The following is a 25,580-nucleotide window of genomic DNA, read 5'->3' as shown; positions in this document are numbered from 1 at the left end:
TATCGAGCTTCTGGCTCTGGCCTGGCTGTTCAGTCTGAGGAACTTGGAGACGGCCCCTCCCCTTTCCAGACCGTCAGCCCGGACACACACACACACACACACACACACACACACACACACACAACTGTACCACAAAAGCTAAGGAAGTATCCCTGCAGATACGAGGTGCTTCCCGCCCCCTTCTCCCCAGATCCATGCAACAGAGAAAGTTGAACAGAGACACAGCAAAGGGCGACGACCAGTCTGCCTCCTGCAGCCCAGCTAAGAACACATCCATGACCCATGGCAAAATGTGGGGAGGGGGCAGGGTCTATATGGGCACCAGAAGAACCAAGTCCAACGTAGGAACCAAGAGGGCTGAGCCGGGCCCAACAAGTATCTGTGGTCAGGTGAACAGGTCCCACAGTGGAGTTTGTACCAAGGAACACTGTGCGGGGCAACAGTTGTATCCTCCATTGCCAGGCAGATTGGAATGAAGCCCCACCGCTTGCAGGGTGGGCAGGTTGATGGGCAGGGGCCACGAGCTCTTGGCTATATGGAGCCAGGTCCAGTTAAGTCAGGACACCTACGAGCAACTGAAGAACCAAGTTACTTGAGCGGCCCACGGGTGGCTGGAGGTGGAAGAGTGCCCCTTGCCCAACTGGGGCTGGTCTTTTCACCCATCCAAGGGGACAACCCACTGCGGGGATCAATCCTTCCAAGGGTAGTTCCATTATTTGTTATAGGGCCCTGCTGGAACTACGATACACCAGAGAGTTCCTAAACCTGTGGCACACAAGAGAATATTGGAGCCCTTGAGGCTGGCTCTCTGGTCTCAAGGCAGAGGGGAGGGGGGGGGTGACTCCAGCATACGGAGGCCTCGTGGCCCCCAATGTGACCCTGAGTCAAAGCTCCATTCACAAAGGCAATGGTGGCTTACAGGCAGACTTTTCAAAGGCCGGGATCATGGTGCTGGGGCCCAGTGACCCCATGGGAGTTTCCCTGCCTCGAGTGAGGCAGAAGAGATACTGGGAAGTTAGGGGGTTGGACGTCTCTTCCACCTTTCCAGCTGGCCTTAGCTCCACTGTCCAGGGGGCAGGGGCAAAGGAGGACCAGATGGAAGCCACAACCAGCAGCTCTAAGGCTCCTCCTCCTCCTCCTCACATGTGACGAGAAGAGTTGCTGAAGTCTGGAAAGAGATTGGGGTTAAAAGCTCTGCAATGCCCTTCTGCCCAGTCCTGGTGACCGGCCAGAGCTCTCCCCTCACCAGCCAGTTGCCCCATCCTTTTTTTACACTGTGGAAGGCAAGGGTGGGCTTGGAAGCACTTGCTCCCATGTGCTCTTCTGTGTGGTGAAAGATTCAAGCTGGAAATTGCTCCCTGTGGTTTTTTTATGTTTTGTTTTGTTTTGTTTCAAAGTCTTTTTTGTTTCAAGGACAATAAAACTTCTGATCAGGCAGGACGCAAATGTCATTCCTAAGATTCATATTTACAGGAGTCTACAGTAACAAGAGAGGCAGCTTTTCCCCCCTGGACCTGTGCCAGGTGCCCTTGGCCCTGTGCCCAATGGACTCCACCAAGTCTACGTGGACCTTTGGTAACTCAGCCCTTCCCCCCACCCCCAGCCCTGAAGCCATGAGGCCAAGCCCTCTTCGCTACGTTCCTCTCTCCCTCTTTCCAGGCATCTAGGGACCACTCTACCGAGAGCTTGGTAATTCAGTTGACATCGGTTCTCTTGCCCTGGGAGCAATGAGTTCGTAAGAAGTGTTCCTGTGCCCAGGGCCTGGGCAAGGCATTCTCACCTGGCAGGCACAGAACCACCAATGCGAGTGATAGAAGCATCACAGTTTGAAAAGTCCCTTCTTTTTATTCTTCTTTGAATTCCAGACACTGGTCTGAGGTGTTTTCGCAGGCACCTTCCAACGGTCCTCTTCATCTCACAGGTAGATCTCCCGCTTGGCAGTTTGGGACGATGGTGTGGTGGCTGCCTGGAAGTCCGAGGTCTGGGTCAGAGGGATTTCCTCCATGGGGAGTCCTTGCAGGGCTCATGGCTACTGTTGGAGAAGGCACTGTACGTGGGGAGCAGGTGGAGGTTAGCCATTTTGGTGTTGCGCTCTTCTGAGAGTCTGGGGCTGCCATTCCCAACTTGTTCTTGACTCCCTCTGTCTTGATAAGGCACAAATGTGGAGAGTTTGAGGGCGTTCTTGGGCCTCCGGCTCGGAGAGACTGGCCTGGCATCCAGCAGGTGTCGAGTGACCAAACTCTGTGCATTCCCGGGTGCAGTTCCCTGTCATGGCTACGTCAGGCAGAGGCCGGAGATCTGCACAGAACAAGAACAAGAACAAGAAAAGGGGGGAGGAGAGGGAGGAGGATTAAACACGCGTAGAGACACAGTGCGCAGTGTGAGAAGCTGCTATGGCCAAACCTCAGGCAGAGCATGCCTGGGAATACACACCCTCAGGAGCCATCTTCCTCACCCGTCCTTTCCATTATTGCAGTGCTCACAGAAGGAAGTACCAGAAAGGGGGACGGGACTGGAGCGGAGGCAGAGTTAGGGGAGCGCAACTGGTTCAGCCACTCTGGGCCCAGAGCCTTGGGGGGGGGGCGCACCACCAGGATGCAGAATGCAAGGCGAGAGGGTGCCAAATTTTGGCGTTGCGCAGGGCGCCACTGAAAGTTGAGGACCCATGGTCTGCAACTGACTAGAGCCGAGCAAAGCGCTAGTCCTCATGGGTTAGGTGAGCTGTATTACTATATTCCAGGCAAAAAGACGAAGCCTGGTCCAGACAACAGAATGAGGCTGGACCGATATAAAACCGAGTCCAGGTGGGGCGAAACACTTCAGGTTGTAGCAGGGGGACCAGATGTGTGACTGCTTTTCTACATTAGGAAAATCTTTACGTGTAGAAAACACAGCCAAGGAGAGAAAAGGCTAGAGAGAAAATTTCTCCTGAAATGGTTTTGTTTTTTTAACCTGCAGATTTTTTATTTTTTTTTAAAAAAATTGGCATTCCTCCCACTTACAGTCTAAAATGGTACCATCTATACAGTCTACCTCCTCTGGGATTCTTTCATCTTATTTCCCTTCATGTGCAAATCAAGCCTATAGCTTAGGCCAGCCTAAAGAACTCTGTCTTTCTGTTTAGCGCTGGTTTGGTTTGGTTTTTTTTGCACATGTGTTATATGCACAAACATACCCCTGACCCGCCCCCCCCCCTTTTACAGGATCGTAGTACCAGTTCTCATTTCAGCCATTTCCTTAATTTTCCAGCAGAGCCCATCTCTTCTTCCCAAGGGGCACCTAGGCACCAAAACACAGTGGCAGCTGTTCCTCTGCCTAGGCTATAGCTGATGTGGACATAGAAATATATACATATATATTATGTTGTGATGAGAATATTTCCATGCACAGAACTGAACCCTGGGTGCCTAAGTACTTGCAAGGCACCTCACTAGTATTATGGTGCAGAGCATAGAGTTGGACTTCAGCTAGGGCAGGTGTGTCCAACAGGTAGATCGTGATCTACCAGTAGATCACTGGACGTCTGCAGTAGATCACTGGTAGATCATCGGCTCCCCCCAAAGAAGCTGAATAACTGTGGCTCCCCTAAAAAAAAGCTTAACATTTTACCTCCTTCCTGGAAAAACTCAACAACTTTGACCCGAACCCCCCATAAATGGGCCTTCCTCTTTCCTAAAAAAACTCAACACTGCCAGTTTTCAACTCTGTGAGTAGATCGCAGTCTCTTGAGAGTTGGCCACCCCTGAACTAGGGAAACCGGGATTCAACTCCCAGCTCAGCTGTTAAGCTGTTAAGGCCGCCAGGGGACTTGGAAAAGTCATTCTGTCACATGCTCGCCTATCTCACAGGAATGCCTAGATGGAAAAGAAAAAGTAGCTCAGACTACTTAAATAAATTACACACATATATATATGTTTCCTGCTTGGCAGGGGGTTGGACTGGATGGCCCTTGTGGTCTCTTCCAACTCTATGATTCTATTTCTGCTTTTAGGTGTTTATCGTTTCTGCCCAAATGTAGTTTTGGGCCAAAGGTGCATAACAGGTCTCTCTCCGTGCTTTTATAAAAAAAGAATTTTTCATTGGGGAAGGGAAGGGCATTTTTAATCATGCAAAAAAGGAGGGCTTAAGTCTTTCATTAAAATAAAAACCACACTATGAAGCAATATTGTTACAAATTTAATTTAAATGTGATTTTATTTTTTAAAAAATTAGTATTTACATTTAAATAAAAACATCCAGATTTGCAAAAATAATAACTGTATGTATGCCCGAGTTGATATTTTTTTTGCATTCTGTGCCATCTGAATTTCCAGTCATGGGTGCTTCTCCTTCCCTCCCTCCCTCCCTCTGCTCTCCTATGAAACCTCACTGCTTTGTGAAGCTTCAATGGAGGGTGATGTGCTGTGTGTGTGTGTTTTTTTTTTAAATGATTCCATCACCTGCACAGAATGGGTGAGATGGGCCAAGGGATCTGTGCCCTGAGGGAAGAAGCAGGCTGGACAAACGGAAAAGGGCACTTGACCAGTGGGGACACTTTCGAGCTCACTAGAAGGGAATTCACGAGGGCTGGAGAAGTAGAATTCCCCACTACTATACATGCTTACAAATACCCTGCAATATCTCTATTTATGGGCCCATTCCTGCAAGCTCAGACACCAATTATCCCAGCTAATTATTATTTTCACTACCAATTAAGGAAGGACAAGTCAGTCTAAGATTGTGTGTGTTGGTGTGTGTGGTGTGTGTGTGTGTGATCTTATGGAAGTTTGCCCTGTTCCACATTAAAGTTGCCCTAACAACTTTTAGAAGGCTATAAAATACTGGTGTTGCAGACTGCAGGCAGATACACTATCAATAAAAAATAAAATAAAATAAAATAAAATAAAAATAAAATAATATAAATCCCCTTCTGCCACCCATCCTGCACTCCAAGAGGCAGGGCCCTTTAGGAAACCCAGCAGCCTGCTAGCTCTGCTAATGTCCCCATAGGCTTACGCTTACCAGGAAATCGTGTTACATCTATACTTCTGAATGCTCCACTTGTTCACCGCTTTGTCTGAAGGGGTCACTTGGATCTCACCTTTTCTGCCCTCCCACATAACCACGCCCGAAATGCAAAGACTGATTCCTTTTGCTGATTGGCAATTTGTGATATACATACTATCATCACTGCATAGGATTCACACCGGTGGGAAGGCAGACTAAAATACTTTAATGGTTGACCAAATTAACAATAATAATTTTTTATTTGTACCCCGCCCATCTGGCTGGGTCTCCCCAGCCACTCTGGGCGGCTTCCATCAAATATTAAAATACATTTAAAATATCATGGATTAAAAACTTCCCTAAACAGGGAAGTTTATTATTATTAATAATGTTGAAAATCATGAGCTCAGCCACCTCCCTTTCCCCTTGCTATCCGCCGCCCAGAGATTCCAGTGACAACAGAGGATTGGGAAAAAAGCAAAGGGACTGGATAATATATCTGCAGGGAGGCTTAGAACATGCCAGTATCCTCTCTTCCTTAGTTTTTGAAATTGCATCAGCTTCCCTGTGTTGCGCTCTTTGTCCCCATGAGCATGCGTCCCCCCCCCCAGTCATGCAGCACTGAAAGTTTGGTTTTGTCCCATTTTTGGTAGCAGCAAAGCAGAAACAACTCTCTCTCTCTCTCTCTCTCTCTCTCTCTCTCTCTCGCTCTCTCTCTCCCACCCTCGCACTTCCACCCACGCCAGTTTAGCCAGCGGTGCTTTTGTTCCTTCTCCCAAGCTGCCTCCCAGAAAAACCCACCTCCCTGCTGCTCCAAGCGGGGCTCTGCTTCCTAGAGCCCCACTTCCATTGCCTCCCCACAACCCTCTCAACGTGCGTTGTGGGATCCGTACGTCCCTGAGCACACACTCTCTCCCTGGAAAGCCATGCACACCTACCTGGGTGCAGAGCCCCCTTCACAGTCTGCTCCATTCAGGGGACACTAATGAGGAGCAGAAAAAGGAGGAGAGGGTCACTCAGGATCAGGGCCGGATTTAGGCTGGATGAGGCCCTAAGCTACCGAAGGTAATGGGGCCCTTTATATGTCCAGCTGTCCTTTGTCAACAACAAATTGTCGCTTTTTTGTGTTGAATATGCTGTATGGTAATTTATGGACCTAATAGGTATGTAATGCCACTGTTTTATTTTATTTGTTTTTTTATCTTATATTTTGGAAATGTACATCGTTTTCCCCCCTTTAATTTTTTGGGGCTCCCAAGAGAGTGGGGCCCTAAGCTGTGATTGTTAATAATTGGTATCTGAAGAAGTGTGCATGCACACGAAAGCTCATACCAAGAACAAACTTAGTTGGTCTCTAAGGTGCTACTAAGGAGGTGCTACTAAGGTGCTACTCTATGGAGGATGAGATGGTTGGACAGTGTTCTCGAAGTGACTGGCATGAGTTTGGCCAAACTGCGGGAGGCAGTGAAGGATAGGGGTGCCTGGCGTTCTCTGGTCCATGGGGTCACGAAGAGTCGGACACGGCTGAACGACTGAACAACAACAAGGTGCTACTGGAAGGATTTTTTGATTTTATATTTTGTTTTGACTATGGCAGACCAACACGGCTACCTACCTGCAACTTTAACTGTTTAGCTTATACGTAAATCCGGCACTGCTCAGGATACAGCCCCACTCTCAACTCCCTAAGGGTTCACTGTCCCACCTACCTACCCAGCCACCCCATGGGGCTTCCTACACCAAAGAAGGGCAATGCTATCTCTCAGAGACCTGTTCCAGGCCTCCCCCAAACAGCCAGTTCTGAAACCCATGAGTATTCTGATTCACGTCAACACCTTTTACAGTCTTCTCCCCCACCTTCCAAATTGACAAGGTTTGTGCTCCTAACCTGCATTTTCACACAACAGATACCAAACTTGTATCTGATAGGCACACTTGTGTAGAGATTAGAGGGATGGACTGGGCCTGGGGAGACCCAAACTAACAGGCAAATTAAGCAGCTGAACAGATTGAACAGCAGGGAAAGAAGACAGCACAGACCACTCTGCCCTTTGAGCTAACAGATTCAAAGGTCCCAAGGAAACTAATTTCAATAAAAACAGGCGTGCAGGTGGAAAGGCACCAGGGGGGTGAGCCTAGGAACCAGGGCCAAGGCTCGTGAATCCTGGATCAGCAACAAGGAGTTCAGGACTTCATGGTTTGTTTTGCAACACGGCAGCTGGAAAAAGTATATCCCCTAAGCCCAGAGCTAGGAATAATAGCTAGCTAGTAGAGTTGGGAGGGGTCCTGAGGGTCATCTCGTCCAACCCCCTGCAATGCAATAATCTCAACTAGAGCATCCTTGACAGATGGCCATCCAATCTCTGCTTAAAAGCCACCAAGGAAGGTGAGCTCACCACCTTCCGAGGGAGTCCATTCAACTGTAGAACACCTCTTACTGTCAGAAAGGTTCTTCCTGATTTTTAGCTGGAATCTCCTTTCTTGTAACTTAAAGCATTGGTTGGAGTCCTCCCCTCCAGAGCAGGAGTGCTCCATCTTCCACGTGACAGCTCTTAATATATTTGGTGATGGCTACCCTATCTCCTCTCAGTCTCCTCTTCTCCAGGCTAAACATACCCAGATCCTTCAACCGTTCCTCATCAGGCTTGGTTTCCAGACCTTTGATCATTTTGGCCGCCCTCCCTTCCTCAGATTCAGAAGCATTACCGGGAAAGGATTTGGAGGTAAACGCAGCAGGCAACAGCTCTGCAAACAGATCCCAGGTGAAGGAATTGGAAGAGGCCCGTAAGGCACTGAAATTAATGGGGCTAAGCTAGTCATGTCGATTCATTTCAGTGGGTTTACTCCGAGTAGAAATAACATTGGCTACAACCCAAAGGTTTCAGGCATTGGATAATCGGTGGTTAAGACAGAAGGGAATGCACACAGGTGGTGCAAAACAAAGACAAATTGTTTCAATTGTTTCTACTGCCTCACGCCAACACATTAAGCCGCCACCCAAGGACAGGTATTAAATCTCCCTTCTCTCTTGCCAAGCAAGCCTAGCAAAACCCCTCAGGGTCCCCCTGCTTCTCCACCTTCAGTTTCCAGCCTAATCATGTCTCTCTTTCTTCCCCTTGCTATTGTGAGTTCTTCCCCCTTAGATGCATCACCTCCAAATCTCAGATCCATCTTTCCTCACAGTCTGTAGCACCCACTGCAGTTTCAGGGCGGAATGCAAACAGTGCACTTTGCAGCAGATCTGTGCCACAGAATGCTTTGTATATCTGCTCGGATTAAGTCCCACTATGTTCCATGTGTGGCTTCTTCCTTGGTAAGTGTACAGTATTTGGAATATTCAGTAATGGGGTTTGTATAATTTGAAGGATATAAACACTATTGACACAAAGAGCATAATGAACGGAGCAGTCCAACAGAGCAGTCTACGCTTTTGGTTCAGGATCCAGATCAACAAGGAGCAAGGGGTGGTACCAAAGGGGGTCTACTAATGCTTGGTTGCCCAAAGAACTACAAGAACCTGGAGCCAGCCCTTCCATTCATCTTAGAAGCTAGGCTACATGTTTACTATGATGGTTCACCCAGTGGCGTAGCGAGCTGCTTTGCCGCCCGGGGTAGCAAACATGAAGGCACCCACTGGGGGCGGTGCGCGCTCGCTAGCGCGCACGCCCCTCACATCACAACACATGCATCGTGACTTCACGACGCGTGTGCAGCCTCCTGGGTGGACTGCGCATGGTCCAACCAAGATGGCGGGCGCGATCGGCCCGCTGCAGCCTTAAAACTCGGCGTGGCACGGCGCGGTCGGAAGGGGTGCCGGTGATCGCACCTGCCATCTTGGGTGGACATGTAGCCGTTGCGGCAGACTTTTAAGGCTGCAGCGTGCGAACAGAAGCACAGACGCTGTGCTGCTGTTCGTGCGTTGCAGCCTTTAAAAGTTGCCGCGCCGCCAGCATCGATCGCGGGGGTGCGGCCCCCCCCCAGGGCGGCACCCAGGGCGGACCGCCCCCGCCCCCTTGCTCCGTCCCTGTGTTCACCTGAGACTCAGAGATTCCTCCCTAAGTCATTTTCTGCAATTACTACAGCACAGTAAGTGGAAATGCAAAATGTGAAAACTTTGCAAGAGGCTGCTTCTGTGCCACTCATTAAGAATTCACTATATAGTTCTTATAGTGCACTGGTATACAGATGCATGGTACATTACTGTACTATGGTGTGTGGATAATAAGAGTAACAATATTATATTGTGATTTTGTTAATGTATCTACTTCAAAGCTACATTGGGAGGATTTGTATCCTCATATAAATAAATATATGAATAATAACTGGAACGAGTATACTGCACTTTGACAGGTATTTTGTCCAATTTCATTCCCTTCCCCAGAGCTTACATGCAGGGAGTTTTTTACGTGAGGAAGTATCCAAAAATATGACCCTTCCCCCCCCATCTGCAATCTGATGTTTTACTCAAAGTAAACCCATTGAAATTAATGAACATGGCTTAACTTAGGCCCATTAACTTCAACAAGTAAGTCTATTTAAGTAAAACTTAGTTGAATATCACCCAGTGCCTAGGAATTCTACCACCCAGGTCTATCAAAATGGTATGTGAAACTGCAGAATGGCTCAAAAATGTTGTTCTTCAAGTTATCTGAAGGTTTGAGGTATACCAGTTGGAGCTGTCGGCTATGGATTTTTTGGTGGATATAAAATACCTGGACTTGCTTAGTGAATAAAATCATCAAATGGGGGACGTGTCCTTTTTCCTTATGTTACATTATTTATTCCCTTATGTTAGGTACATTTAAGGCAGCACTAGGGCTGGATTTAGGTACTCTTGCCAGAACAAGGTGGATGGATCCTCAGTGCTTGGAATGAACTTCAGTTGAACCAAGTTCACTGAACTAGCTAAAATAAATCTGAACTACACACAAAAGTAGTTTCCCAAAGTTGCCAGGTAAACTTAAAGGCGAATTAAGTTCATTTTGGAGTAGAACTTTGAATAATTTCTAATTTATCTTCATGTTCATTCTCTCCCTGCCTCCATTGGCTCCTAGCTTACATTTTTTTTTTAAAAAGGAGTCAGTTCGACAATCTTTAAAGAAAGCAGAACATGGAGGCAACATTCTAAGGTTTATTAGGCAGATAGGAGGCTCCGCTGTTGCTAAGGATGCTTAGTCACATAATCACTGTTGCTAAGCAACCAGAAGGAAGGAATGTGAGGGATTTTCTGTATCTTCCCTGATTAAGAGATTTGTTCTCTTCCAACAGGAGCAGCTGGCAGTGAGAAGCACAGGAACAGGAACAAAGTGAATGATTTCTTGTGCTTTTTAACAACTGTGTGCCTGGCACAAATTAAACAGGGCAAGCCCTTTCTAGCATGGAAATACAATTGTGAGGCAAGCCTTACCTGCTCATATTCTTGTCTTTCAGACATGTTTTTACTTGTTTCTGGCCACCGGATTTACTTGGGATGCTATATTTTAGCACAGCATTGTGTAACACCTGAATGCAGGTATATTATATATATATATATTCTCCTCTCCCCCCCCCCCCCCCACCCGGTTCTTGCAGGCTATAAATTTTAATAAACAAACGAAGAATCTCTCTGCAAGTCCATGAAACGTATGTGTCCCCCAAACCTGAGTGCAGGCAGGGGAATGGATCTGGTACCCAATGTACAAAATCACCTCTTTTAAGCCAGTTTTATGCTCCAACAGGAACAGAGCTGTCAACCTCCCCCCCCCTTTTTTGCATTGGGAAACGGCCACAGCTGTCGACTTTTCCTTTTTTGCAATGGGAAACGGCGCTGGAATAAGGGAATTTCCAGCAAAAAAAGGGAATGTTGACAGCTATGAACAGGAACCCATTTCACAGAAGGAAAAGCGGTAATACTAAGGAGACAGTTAACTTGCCCCAGGACCCAAGGTACAAAGTCAGAGATGGGGGCTGATGCCAAATGCATAAAACCATTCCTTAACCCACAGTTCTCTCTTTCAGGATCATCCACAACTCTCTTTTACACACATTCCCCAAAAGCACACTCACACTCACACTCAAAACTTTCACGCACACACACAAACATCTTCTCTCTGAAGGTATCTGAAGAAGTGTGCATGCACACGAAAGCTCATACCAAGAACAAACTTAGTTGGTCCCTAAGGTGCTACTGGAAGGAATTTTTTATTTTATTTTGTTTTGACTATGGCAGACCAACACAGCTACCTACCTGTAACTAAATCTTCTCTCCCTGTTGCCCCCTCCCCTGCCATTAAAATTCAGTCGGGTGCATTATTTCATTCAAGTAGCACTGGAAATCTTAATAATAAATCGAGGTGGGTTATTTTTGGCTTCCTCCTTTTCTTCCCCTCCTACTTCCTTAATCCTTAGCAGCCAAAGGCAAGCATGTACCCCAGCTGCTGCTCAAAATGCAAATTTCCGTCTGTGTTTTGGGGTTGCAAATAGAATAGAATAGAATTTTATTTATGGCCATAGGCCCATACAAGTAAAAAACACATAGATAACAACTTGTGCAAGTGGGAACAACAGCCGCTAAAACACCACAGTAACAATAAAATACAATAAAATAGAATGGCATACTAAGCCTTAGCTAGCTTGTAGTACTCCTGGCGTCGCTTTTGGGTAAGGACAGCGACCAGGAACCTTGCCACTTTCAGGGTCGTATGAGTATCCTTATCCTGCAAGATTTGGGCGAGGTGGGGGGGGGTTGCAAATTACCTGATCTCGTTTCTGCATAAGTGCTGATGCATTAGTGATCTTGCTATTCTTCCACTTTTGTTTTCTGGACTTTGCAGTTTTCTGAAGTCCGCAGACTGCATCTTCTTTTCTTACAGTTTACTGGTGTGCACCAGTACATATGGGGACTGACTGATTTACAACACGGAAAGGAATGTGAATCCCCTATTGTGTCATCACATCGAGGTCCCTTTTTGCACTCTGCATATGTTCTGGTGTGCATCAGTAACCAGCAGCAACAAAACATAGATACAAACTGAAAACGGTGCTGAGAAAGAGCCATGCACCAAATCAGAAATTATGTTGAGAACTACACCAAGTTAAGTGGGAAGGTAGACCGAACAGAATGCAGATCATAGCAAACTCATGGAATGGTATGGAGTAAATCCATCCATGTGCTGAATAGTTTACTACAAACTCATGTCCTGAAACTCTCTCTGTCTGTCTTCTGCTCCTTTCATTCCTTCCCGTATCCAATCTTTGGAGATGGATCTGTCCCAATTTTTTTACAGCAAATTTACTATTAAAGTATTTCCCTGACGCAGTTCACGTCCGATGCACAACCCCTCTCTGCTCCTTGCTTTGGCAGCAGCAGTGCATGCTCTTTGGCAAGTGGGACACAGATCTACTCATACTGGTGGGTTTCCTAGACAGCCTTAGCAATTTTGAGCAGGTTCCTTACCGTTCTCAGGGTGCTCAATTTCCCCAATACTGCCATCTGGCGTGGTGCGCTCATAGTGATCCTCCGGCAAAGCCAGTGGTCCAATGCGGGGCCCCGATGACGACTTGCTGCTTGGTGTTTCTGACTCCTCAAGGCCACTGTCATAGTAACTGTGTTGGGAGGGGTCCTGCAGATCTTGCGCCTGGTTGGCTGCAGAGAATGTCACTCGGCGATGAGGTAACTGCGCAAAAACAAAAACGCACACAAAAAAATTCACAAAAACCTATTCCATAGGTGAACTGTAAAATGTTACTAAATCAAACCAAACCAAACCATCACAAACTGGCTAATAAATATAAAAGGGAATTTACTAGAATGATAACCGAATGAAGATTAACTAATAACTATTCAAACAAGCAAAAACATATTACAATGCCATGTGCAGATCAATACCGGTTTTGCCAAAAACATGAATGAATTATATGCACAGTGAACGTTTCAATGTCTGAGTAACTGAACCATTCAACAAGTGGCTAAGCATTGAACAGTATCTTGACGCCAACAGAAGGTTCAAGGCAGTTTGTTAAAGATGAACTAATAATAATAATAATAATAATAATAATAATAATAATAATAATAATTATTTATACCCCGCCCATCTGGCTGGATTTCCCCAGCCACTCTGGGCGGCTTCCAACAAAAATCAGATACAAAAATATCACACATTAAAAACTTCCCTAAAAAGGGCTGCCTTCAGGTATTTTCTGAATGTCAGGTAGTTGTTTATCTCCTTGACCTGTGATGGGAGGGCGTTCCACAGGGCGGGCGCCACTACCAAGAAGGCCCTCTGCCTGGTTCCCTGTAGTTTTGCTTCTCGCAGTGAGGGAACCGCCAGAAGGCCCTCGGCGCTGGACCTGAGTGTCCGGGCTGAATGATAGGGGTGGAGACGCTCCTTCAGGTATACAGGACCGAGGCCGTTTAGGGCTTTAAAGGTCAGCACCAACACTTTGAATTGTGCTTGGAAACGTACTGGGAGCCAATGTAGATCTCTCAGGACCAGTGTTATGTGGTCCCGGCGGCCACTCCCAGTCACCAGTCTAGCTGCCGCATTCTGGATTAATTGCAGTTTCCGGGTCACCTTCAAAGGTAGCCCCACGTAGAGTTCTTCAGTAGGTCTAAAGTTGACACCACCCTGATGAAATGAATGTGGGTGGATGAAGGAAGAAATGGGATGAAATACAGCCACCACCATGACGGAATAAACACAGGTGGGCAAATGAAAGAAGACCTGTCCTCCGGATTTGCAACACATTTGAACTGTAAAATGTTGCCACTACAATGAATAGCAAGGAAGCACATCGATGCAACCTGAGAAACACTTCTCCGTTAAGAGAACCCACCTAGATCATGGGATGAGCTAGACCTTAACCCAGTACATGCAACAGTAATAAATACTAACAGCTGTTAGCAAACTGAAGATAGTCAGTGCAAACGATCATGGACTGGCATCTTTGTACTAAACATAAGGCAGAGATTCAAGATGCCTTCTCACACTTTGTGATGCTGCCTCCTCAAAAGTAGAAAGCACCATAAAAGGTAGGTCTAAACCTCCAAGATTCCCTGAATATATATATATATATATTTAATAAATTGCTGTTTTACATATTTTTACCCTTCCTTTCAAGTTATGTAGCCTTTCAAAGCAGTTTCTTTTACTCATAAGTGCCATAGTCCCAGAGGCACCTGATGAAGTAGACGCCGGTGGTTCCCCCAAAATGTATGTCATGGGGGGTGGCGGCTTGCCAGCGTGCAAGATGGCTGTATAATTTAATCTCTCCCCTACCCACCAAGGCCCTTTTTGCTTTATACCAAGATAACTTAGATGCGCTAAGTTGTTGAGACGGACAATCTAACAGGGGAATGCAACTAGCATCTGGTAGGAGACATCCAAACCCCCCTAAATTAGATCTGCCTGAAACAGAACATTCTTAGTTGGGGCTGTCAAGCGCCAATGAAACTGATACAGTGCCGGATGGGCTCCGACCGGGGAAAGGCGTGAAACTAACAACCTGTCAAATGGTGGAGACGTTGCTCATTACTTTAAATCACCCCACAATGACTTAGCAGCGGACTGGCAAGCAGCGATTGCACTGCTTGGTCTGAACCGTTCCGATTTGCAAGGATGGTGGATACGGCAAGCAAGGTGTTTGGACTGCCTCTGCCCCCCATCTGAGAATCCCCTTCTCCCTCTGGCAGATCCCACCCATCTGATCCCACCAGGTCTGAAGCTCCTCTTTGCCGTCCTTACTGCAATGTTGAATATGGTGGCGTGGTGATACCTCAGTACAGTTTGAGCATATTGCACCGATCCTGCCCAGACTGCACTGGCTGCCAATTAGCTTCCTGGCCCAATTCAAAGTGCCGGTTTTGACCTATAAAGCCTTAAATGGCTCAATCAGGGCCGGATTTAGGTTTGATGAGGCCCTAGGCTACTGAAGGTAATGGGGCCCTTTATATGTCCAGCTTTCCTTTGTCAACAACAAATTGTCACTGTTTTTTTGTGTTGAATATATGCTGTATGGTAATTTATGGACCTAATAGGTATCTAAAGCCATTTGCACATAACAAAATATGTATTTTATCAAAGTAATTGTTGATCTGTACTGTATATAGAAATGAGCAAACCAGTGATATTTTAGGGAGCAGGCTAGCAGGCGGGGCCCATTACTTACATCATAGGAGCCTACACAATACAAAACACGGTTGCTGTAGGTAGGCTTTATTTTATTTGTTTTTTATCTTATATTTTGGAAATGTACACCCAGTTTCCCCCCCCCCTTTAAATTTTTTTGGGGCCCCCAAGAGAGTGGGGCCCTAAGCTATAGCTTGTTTAGCTTATACATAAATCCGGCACTGACCGCAATACCTCATGGACTGCCTCTCCCCATATGAACCAACCTGGACCCTGTGATCATCCTCTGAAACCCTTCTTCATGGGCCTCCCTCACAAGAGGTCTGGTGGGTGGTAACATGAAAACAGGCCTTTTCTGTGGTGGCTCCCCATTTGGGGAACCCTTTCCCCAGGGAGGCTGACCTGGCGCCTTTGTTACAAATTTTAGGTACCAGGCAAAAGCATTCCTCTTCTCCCAGGCCTTTGGCTAATTAAACCATCTATGGCATAGCTGTCAACTTTTCTCTTTTTCTTGCGAGGAATCCTATTCGGAATAAGGGAATTTCCCTTAAAAAAAAAGGGAAAGGTTGACAGCTATGATCTATGGCCTTTTAAACTGAGGTGGTTGTTGTGTATTGCAGTGTTTTTCAACCTTTTTTGGGCAAAGGCACACTTGTTTCATGAAAAAAAATCACGAGGCACACCACCATTAGAAAATGTTAAAAAATTTAACTCTGTGCCTATATTGACTATATATAAATTAATTCTCTTGAATAGGAATCAAATAAACACAATTTTTCCCACGGCACACCAGGCAACATCTCGCGGCACACTAGTGTGCCACGGAACAGTGGTTGAAAAACACTGGTGTATTGATTCAAGGGTTATAATATCTGTATTACTATTGTCTGTATTCACATTAGGGGAAAGTAACTGCCTTCCCGTTCCAGAAGGAACAGCCACTATTGGTTTATTCAAGTTGCTGCATTTGGATCCTCAGTCTTATTGGTTCCCACCAAAAGGCAGCTTTGTGATTGCTTGAGATTGTTCTCTCCAAAATGTACCCTTTCTAGCCAGTCTTTCTGTCCCTATAAATGTAGCATCCCTCTCCTCAGTTCCCCAGTCTTGTTTGTCTGAATAAAGAGTGTTACATGAAGAAGCTGCCTCCTGCCTGCTATGTCAGAGCTGAAATCACTTGCTGAATCATGATCCCCACGTTACAACAGTGGTGGGGGTTGCTGTTTTGTTTTTTGCTATGGTATATATTTTTGTGCTTATATATTTCCGTTTGATTTGTTTATTTAACTTGCAAGCAAAGATCTGCTGTTTGATTCACCTGCTCTGCTTTGTGCTTATATATTTTAAACTGCCAGGTGATCCTTGGATGAATGGCAGTACAGAAATTTAATAAATAAATACATGCATGCATGTGTGCATCAGGGTTTCATTCTGACTAGGCAGACTGCAGACTCTATGCATAGCAGTTTTAAGGTGGTGGCCCATAGCAACTCTCAGAAGGTCTCAACATCCCTGAGTATTCTTGATATTTTTAAAGTATTCAACTAAATTGCAAAATTAATAAAAGCAACAGACACATTAAGCAACGAGGCATGGGTTTTTTTTTAAAGACAAACAAAAGGAAAAATAAAATGGAACAAAGGGAATTAAAAGCAAGCAATTCAAGTAGGTGTTGTTTGTTATAAAACAGAATGTGATTAGAATGAAAAAGAAACAAATCACGTAAATAAAAGCCGTACAACTGAACGAAGGCAGGGGTAAAATGGAATGACCCTACACTGATACCTCCTGAAAGTTTGCAAAATAACAACCAAACTTCCACAATCTGGAAAAAAAAATGAAAAACAGCAGAATGAAATCAAACTGATTGAAGTATTGATTTTCAGTTGTTTGCTAGGAAGCAGAAGGCAACTAGGAAGAATGCCAGCAGTCCACTCTTGGAAGAAGTCCCCTGCTTTCTCAGGCAGAACTCGCAGAACAGCATCAAGAAAACAAATGCTTTTTTATTTACTTCAACATTCCTCCTCCAAATCATTGTAATATGTATGCCTTGGAAGAATATTTCGTTCTCAAGAAAGCCTAGACCTGACCACCCCCCCAAAAAAAGACCACCTCTCCACCCTCTCCCCACTTGAGCTCAGGGTGTTTTTTGTTTAATTGCAATAGCTGCTTTATGTTAAATAGGAAAATGTCGTGGTTTGGGGGGGGGGCAAGTCCACAGATCAACATCAGACTTTAGAGCAGGGGTCAGCAAACTTTTTCAGCAGGGGGCCGGTCCACTGTCCCTCAGACCTTGTGGGGGGTTGGACTATATTTTGAAAATAAAAATAAAAATGAACGAATTCCTATGCCCCACAAATAACCCAGAGTTGCATTTTTAATAAAAGCACACATTCTACTCATGTAAAAACACCAGGCAGGCCCCACAAATAACCCAGAGATGCATTTTAAATAAAAGGACACATTATACTCATGTAAAAACATGCGGATTCCTGGACCGTCTGCGGGCTGGATTTAGAAGGCAATTGGGCCACATCTGGCCCCTGGGCCTTAGTTTGGGGACCCCTGCTCTAGAGGGTCCCTAGTGCAATGTGAGATGCCTTATTACGGATACAGTCCAGCACAAACATGTGAAAACCTCACCCAAGTTCCCTTCATAATTTGGGCTGCATATCCCTAACACATACTCATGTAGATCCATTCCTAAACAGTCTGTCCTCGGGGTCAGAAATTAGGCAGGTGTGTCAAAGTTTTCATAGAATCATATCATTCATAGCATTCTGGAGTCAGATGAGATCTTGGAAGTACTCTGGTCAATGCAGAACAGCCACTTTTACTCTAACCAAAGCACAAACTAGAATGTAGGACAATAAAAGAGACCTGGCAACGGAGGACCAGGAAGTAGGTTTCTTATTCACATATACAATACAGAATCAAACCAGAATTCAACTGCTATATAGTAAAACCTCAAAGCTGGAAGCTGTATTTTAATTTAGATAGCCATCTTCAAATATCTAAAAGGCATGGAAGATGCAGCAAGCTAGCTGTCTCCTGCTCTGGAGGGCAGGACCCGAACCAATGGCTTCAAGTTACAAGAAAGAAGATTCCAACTAAACATCAGGAATAACTTTCTGACAGTAAGAGTTGCTTGACAGGGGAACAGTCTCCTTTGGGAGGTTGCGGACTCTCCTTCCTTGGAGGTTTTTAAGCAGAGGTTGGATGACCATCTGCCTTGGATGCTTTAGCTGAGATTGCTGCATCCAGTCCTGTCTGGACTGGATGACCCTTGGGGTCCCTTCCAACTCTGCAATTCTATGATTCTCTTTAGTTTTTCCAATAGTCCCCCCCCTTTAATCTTGTCAAACACTAAACTTTTTTCCCCATAGATTGCTTTCTTCCTGTGATCTGAGGCAGCCACCTCAGCTGGAGAAGTGAGGCTAAACAGTTGTGGCTTCTGGTGAGATCTCATGGGGTTCTTGTGATACCAGAAGCCGCTGTAGTCACTTCTCCTGCGGTGGGGGAGCACTCTGCCTGCCCCTGCTGCCACGACTGCTCAAAAAGCAAGGGAAAGCAACATCTTCCAGGATTCAGTGAGATCTTGCAGGCCAGTGTGGTGTAGTGGTTAAGAGCGATAGACTCGTAATCTGGGGAACCGGGTTCGCGTCTCCACTCCCCCACATGCAGCTGCTGGGTGACCTTGGGCTAGTCACACTTCTCTGAAGTCTCTCAGCCCCACTCACCTCACAGAGTGTTTGTTGTGGGGGAGGAAGGGAAAGGAGAATGTTAGCCGCTTTGAGACTCCTTCGGGTAGTGAAAAGCGGGATATCAAATCCAAACTCTTCTTCTTCTTCTTGCGAGATCTCACTGGAACCTGGAAGCTGCACAACCCTGCGAAGTGAGGTTTCAACAGGAGGACACCATCCCATTTCAGCTCAGGTGGTGAAATGGGGTGGACTGTCCCTGGGCCTGCCACCTGCTCACTTGACCCTTGCCTATTAGGACTGGGTGTCTAGGTTTCTGAGGTAGCTAATACCTCCCTGAGGGAAGGGTTTGTTCCTATCTGCTTCAAGGAGGTGCTGATAAGACTTGTTGTTGTTTAGTCGTGTCCGACTCTTCGTGACCCCATGGACCAGAGCACGCCAGGCACTCCTGTCTTCCACTGCCTCTCGCAGTTTGGTCAGACTCATTTTGGTAGCTTCGAGAACACTGTCTAACCATCTCGTCCTCTGTCGTCCCCTTCTCCTTGGCCCTCAATCTTTCCCAGCATCAGGGTCTTTTCCAGGGAGTCTTCTATAAGACTTGTTGTTGTTCAGTCATTCAGTCGTGTCCGACTCGTGACCCTATGGACCAGAGCACGCCAGGCACGCCTATCCTTCACTGCCTCCCGCAGTTTGGCCAAACTCATGCTAGTCGCTTCGAGAACACTGTCCAACCATCTCATCCTCTGTCGTCCCCTTCTCCTTGTGCCCTCCATCTTTCCCAACATCAGGGTTTTTTCTAGGGAGTCTTCTCTTCTCATGAGGTGGCCTCAACTTCAGGATCTGTCCTTCCAGTGAGCACTCGGGGGTGATTTCTTTAAGGATGGATAAGTTTCATCTTTTTGCAGTCCATGGGACTCTCAAGAGTCTCCTCCAGCACCATAATTCAAAAGCATCAATTCTTCGGCGATCAGTCTTCTATAAGACTACTTATGGACAATTACCCCTTGGTCTCAAATTTCTCTCTTGAGGGCAAGGTGCTAGATAAGCGGTTGTCTCTTAATTCCAGACAGTCTTGGGTGATGGTGATTATTTGGATCCATTCCAGTCTGGTTTCAGGCCTGGTTACAGGACAAAAGTAGCTTTGGCCACCCTGGTGGATGACTTACACAGGTGAATGGATGGGTTATGTGCTACCATATTAGTTCTGGACCTCTCATAGCAGCTTTGAATACCACCGACCATGATATCCTTCTAGGTCACCTGTCAGGGTTGGGCTAAAGCGGGTACCACCTTACAGTGGTTTTGGTCCTTTCTGGATGACTGTAGTAGTGTTTACAGAGTTCCATGGGAGTTTATATGATTTTCAGCCAATGAGGAAAGTCATCTAGAAATTTGCAGTGTTGTTAGTACACTGATGACACACAAGTCTACCTCTCTTTGTCATCCTCTGATCCAAGGGGTTGCTGAAGTTCTGAACTGATGGCTGGAGACAGTTCTGGGGTGGGTGAGGGTGAATAACCTGAGTTTAATTCTGAGCAAGATTGTGAGATCCCCAGATCCAGAAGGAGGTTTACAACTGCTTCTGGATGCAATAGTACACCCCCCCCCCCGAAAGACCAAACACACCGCTTTGAACTCACACAAAGACTAAATCCATATGAAAAAGATCCCCGTTCAATCCTTGTTGTACGGTTTTAATTAATGTGCATAAGCTCACTAACTGAAAACTGCAGCAAATTGCACATGGCAGCAAGCTTAACGAAGAAGAGATTGCAAATGCATTGCTACCGCTCCTCAAATAAGAAATTTCAGAACTCTGAAATTAAGAAAGAAAACCAGATCGTTGCCCTCATATCTGACTGTTTGCGCCATTTAATTCAATGGGATTTTCTTCTGAGTATACATGCATCCCACAATATTTGTTGCAGCTTACTTTATTTAATCATCATCATAATCAACAACAATAATAATTCATGAGTAGTTCTAGAAAGTGTTGTATTTAAAACAGCACACTGGAGTGTGTCTCTTCCAAAACGATGACCTTAAAGAACTGCAGTCTCAGAAAGATTCCAGATTGCCAACAGCAGGCTGGAGCCTTTCCCCTTAATATATTGCGGGCTGAAGGTGGTCCATTTCTGTTGCTTGAAAAGGAGCCTGTTCTAACCAGCTGATATTCTGATGCAGAGGTGGGCTGGCAGAAAACTCTTCCTGGCCAGCACATTTCACGCTCTTTTGATTACTGTTCAGCGTGATATGGAACATCTTGGGGGGAACAAATCCCTCTTTAACGTGGCATTTGGTTTCCTGCAACACATTGCGAATTCGGTGTGAACAACACCCACACTTCTTGGTAGTCTGGAAACAGAGGAGGCTGCCTTATATCAAGTCAGACCAGTGGTCCCTCTAACTCAGTATTGCTGCTAGTAACTGGCATTGCCTTTCCAGGGTTTCAAACTAGAGTCTGTCCTTGCCTTACCTAGAGATGCCAGGGACTGAACCTGGGACCTCTGCCTGTCAAGCAGTGGCTCTACCCCTGAGTCACAGTGCTTCTAACACAGCAGGTGAACACACTGATTATCATTCAGTAATGTCACTACCGTTTGGTTTCCTGACCAGCAACACCTGAGCCAGCTCTGGGTGTTCCTTGGGAAGAGTTCCTTGGGCTCTTATCACTTCCACTGCCCGCTGCAGTTTGCAGCGTACCTTCGTTGTTGCTCTGTGCTCTGGTTCCGCTTACGGAGTTTGTTTCCTTCTCAACTGCAGCCACAGGGACACCTGCTGGTAGATGCTACTCAGTACTTACTCACTTTTATGTGGCTATCCATCTCATCATTTTGCCAAGGGGGGAGCAGCAAGATGAGGAGGAGGAGAATTATGTCCGTTTATATGCAAACTACATTATTAAGCGTACACTGTTTGCCTGCAACCCTAGAGTTCACTCTGCATAACCTTTAAAGAAAAAGAAAAGAATGCAGCACAGAGGAACTTAAATTTGCCGCAAGAAAAGCTGAAATCTGTAACCTGCATAAATGATGCGTAAATTAGCATTATTGTTTGGAAGATTTACCTAGCATTTTTAACTAACGCTGCTTTCTATACTAGAAGTCACCAATGTGGTGCCAATGGGCTTCAAGGAAGCATGTTCTGGGCTTGCAAAGCTACCTGCTCCCCTCTGTGCCAGAAATGTTGGCAATGACTATGATTGAAATAGTGATAATAGCTGTCTCTTCCCAGTTCCTGCTTGACCCTGTCAGCATTGGGCCTGGTGGGGCAGAGGACATGGCAGTGAGTGGTAGGTGGAGCTAAAGGTTGGTGTCCCCATGTCCCCTTGCTTTGCCCATAGGAAGCACCATGAGTTCCAAGTAGCAGGGCTGGCTGGCTGCAATGGATGCTGCTGGGGAGGGTCTCAGGATGAGGATCCAGGGGAAGGTGCTAGTTTGGCAGGGTCCTCTCTGCCCGATCCCATCACCCATGCATGCAGCTTCTGTATCTCAGGAGTTGCCAGGGTCCACTCCAGACATCCTGCCTCCAAAGACAACTGAGTCTGTCTCTGGTTTGGGCCCCTCAAGAGAAGCCTGTCGGGTCACCCATCCTGCCTACTCCAGAGGATTCACAGCACAGGCATGGGGCAACAGGCACAAGCCCATTCTTCTCAAAGGAATGCCCGCTTGCATTTCCAGTCTAAGGAACAGTTTTGTTTGCTGAGCTAAGTTTGTGCCCATTCCATATCGTGGGGTGATAGGGGAGGAGGCTGTTGCTTGTTGGACCAACGTTTTAGCTTGCTTAGCCATGCATTGCATCTGCTGGGTCTTGAACTTCCCTTTGTGAGAGCCAGTGTGGTGTAGTGGTTAAGAGCGGCAGACTCGTAATCTGGGGAACAGGGTTCGCGTCTCCGCTCCTCCACATGCAGCTGCTGGGTGACCTTGGGCTAGTCACACTTCTCTGAAGTCTCTCAGCCTCACTCACCTCACAGAGTGTTTGTTGTGGGGGAGGAAGGGGAAGGAGAATGTGAGCCACTTTGAGACTCCTTCGGGTAGTGATAAAGCGGGATATCAAATCCAAACTCTTCTTTGTTTATGTACTGCACTGATTTCAGTATTAATGGTTTTGTTGAACCCATAATTTGAGTTCTTCACCCAATGGGAACCAGGTCAGGAGCTGCCAAGTCAGACCTTCGGTTCCTCTAGCTCAGTACTATCTGCACAGCACTTGTCCACGAATTCAGACAGGGACCTTCCCTCTACCTGGAAATATCAGGGATTAAACCTACAGGACCTTCTGCATGCAAAGCAGATGCTCTGCTGCTGACTTGCTCTCCTACTCCTCCAGAATGCTAAGATTAAGAAATTAAACAGATGAAGCTATTCATCACCTGGCTAGAGAAACTTCCAGTCTGAGCTTCTATCTACATGTATAGTTAGAAGTAAGTTCCCCTGTGATGAAAAGGTTTTATTCATTAGTGCACAGGACTGCAGCATTGATAAGCTTACTTTTCTTTCTCATTAGCTTTTTGTGTGTATCTGGCTGCTGCTAAATTCACAAGAGCAGAGCCAATAAAAAAGCAGCAGCTGGCAACCCTGCTGCCAGAGAGATGCCTTGCAGAGACAAGTAGGGCTACCACCATTTTTTCACAGAGCTCAATCCTCCAAGGACCACCATTTTGGAGACATTTTCTTTTCCGTTCCTAGTATCATCCATTTTGAAGTAAGCAAAACTGTACACAAGTTTTATGTTTGAGTACCGAGTACCAAGTAAAAAGCAGAGACATCACCTTGCCGACAAAGGTCCGTATAGTTAAAGCTATGGTTTTCCCAGTAGTAATGTATGGAAGTGAGAGCTGGACCATAAAGAAGACTGATCACCGAAGAATTGATGCTTTAGAATTATGGTGCTGGAGGAGACTCTTGAGAGTCCCATGGACTGCAAAAAGATCAAACTTATCCATCCTTAAAGAAACCAGCCCTGAGTGCTCACTGGAAGGACAGATCCTGAAGCTGAGGCTCCAATACTTTGGCCACCTCATGAGAAGAGAAGACTCCCTAGAAAAGACCCTGATGTTGGGAAAGATGGAGGGCACAAGGAGAAGGGGACGACAGAGGATGAGATGGTTGGACAGTGTTCTCGAAGCGACTAGCATGAGTTTGGCCAATGGTTCTACTTCATTTTCTCCTGCCAATGGTTCTACTTCATTTTTTCCCTACACAAATTGTGGAGAATTTTGGGAAACCCCACAGAATTGCTCTCCTTTACAATGCTTAGATGGGCTGAATGGAACTCCCCTATCTACCCATTGACAACAGGGAAACAGAGCAGACATGTGTGGTCAAAATATTAATCTAAGGGGCAGCTGGTCAAGTGGACTCCCTGGCTCTCCCAAAGCTTCTCTAAAGACACTTCCTTAAAGGTCTAGGGCAAAAGAACCTTCTCAACTGCCCTTTATTTCAACAGCTGCCTTCGCCCTTACTGTATACCAGGGGTCGGCAAGATTTTACCTGCTTGGGCTGGTCAAGTCCCGTGGAGATCTCTCCGTGGGTCGGATCACCATGTCTGGGCACGCACAGACATGATTTCCGCCGCGGCGGAAGTGAGTCCCTGTGCTGCGCCGTGCCGGTTTAGCGCAGTACGTAGGGACTCACCAAGCAGGTGGCTCAGTTCGGTGGCAGCTCGTCAGCCGGTTGAACTGCCCCCGTGGGCTGCATGCAGCCCATGGGCCACAGGTTGCCGACCCCTGCCGTATACTCACAGCTCCTGCTATCTAAATGCTCATTGTACAAAAATTCACTTATCCAAAGATGAGGAAGTAGTGCCCAAACCTCGCAATACACACCACAGGTATCCAAACAGCTGGACCTTCATGTAGTACTGTAAACAAATAAGCAGCCTTAAACAAACTTTGCTTTCTGTGTTTTGGTCTGCAGCAACCGTTTCACTTGCAAAAGGCAAGCAAATGAGGAAAAGGTGCTCTCTTATTTTTCTGCTGTCTCCCTTTCCCTCCTTTGGCAAACTTTCAGAGGTTTCCCAGGTTTTTTTCATCATTGAGGGTGGGGGGTGGGGGTAAAAACTCCATGGTCAAGAATGCATTAGAAATTTCCCTATAGAAAGCAATGGAAATCGTTAGCTCGTTATGTGAACCCAATGAACAATTTCCTGAAAATGCCTTGTGTTAGGATGGCAGGACTTGTGAGTGCACCCTTATTCCCTCCAACAGAACTGCAATTCCCAGAGAGGCTTAAAAATAAACCTCTCTTCCCAATGAACTCTGGGAATTGTAGGCTTGAGATGGGAAGGGGAGTCTCCTAACAGCTCTCAGCACCCTTAACAAACTGCAGTTCCCAGGATTCTTTGGGGGAGAGTTCAAAGGGAGAGTGAGAATGTTTTATGTTCCTGTGCATGTTCCCATGAGGGTCTTAGTGAAAGAAGAAGGTGGCTCCTCTCAATACAACTTTTGTAAGGAGTGGGTAGCCAGACCCCAAATTTAAGAAGGAAGAAAGTTGGCAATGGGTGTGTATGGAGACTTACATAACCTCCCTTCTCTCCGCCAAGTCTTCTCACCAACTGCTCCTTCTCACATCAGAACAGGAAGCAGATTAGAGAGGCAATTTAAAGTTCCTTTATTTCTACTGCTGCAGCCAGCCAACAGAGAGGGACAAGGAGCAAAAGAATGATTGGGAGATGAATTATGAACCTGGGTCATGAATTATGCACCCACGGTTTTCCTGCACTGCCATAGGATTATGACAACAATTACAAATCATGAATAAACGGCATGCATGCAGCACTATCGGTATGC

The 25,580-nt window shown here is 46.2% G+C and overlaps 1 protein-coding gene across 1 annotated transcript in view; it reads right to left on the bottom strand.

The window, feature by feature from the left end:
• Window positions 1-1,448: 1,448 nt before the first annotated feature.
• The window catches only part of PCDH1 (protocadherin 1), an 80,293-nt gene continuing 56,161 nt past the window's right edge, over window positions 1,449-25,580 (bottom strand). Inside the window, 5 exon segments of the mRNA XM_033154256.1 lie at window positions 1,449-2,007; window positions 2,010-2,210; window positions 2,213-2,230; window positions 2,233-2,298; window positions 12,422-12,641. Coding sequence (XP_033010147.1) covers window positions 1,916-2,007; window positions 2,010-2,210; window positions 2,213-2,230; window positions 2,233-2,298; window positions 12,422-12,641 — 597 coding nt within the window. The 3' untranslated portion in view covers window positions 1,449-1,915.

This window comes from Lacerta agilis, chromosome 7 (assembly GCF_009819535.1).
Source record: "Lacerta agilis isolate rLacAgi1 chromosome 7, rLacAgi1.pri, whole genome shotgun sequence".
Classification (NCBI taxonomy): Eukaryota; Metazoa; Chordata; class Lepidosauria; order Squamata; family Lacertidae; genus Lacerta; species Lacerta agilis.
Note: the sequence above shows the minus strand (reverse complement) of the source record. Positions and strands in the feature narration are given on the sequence as shown.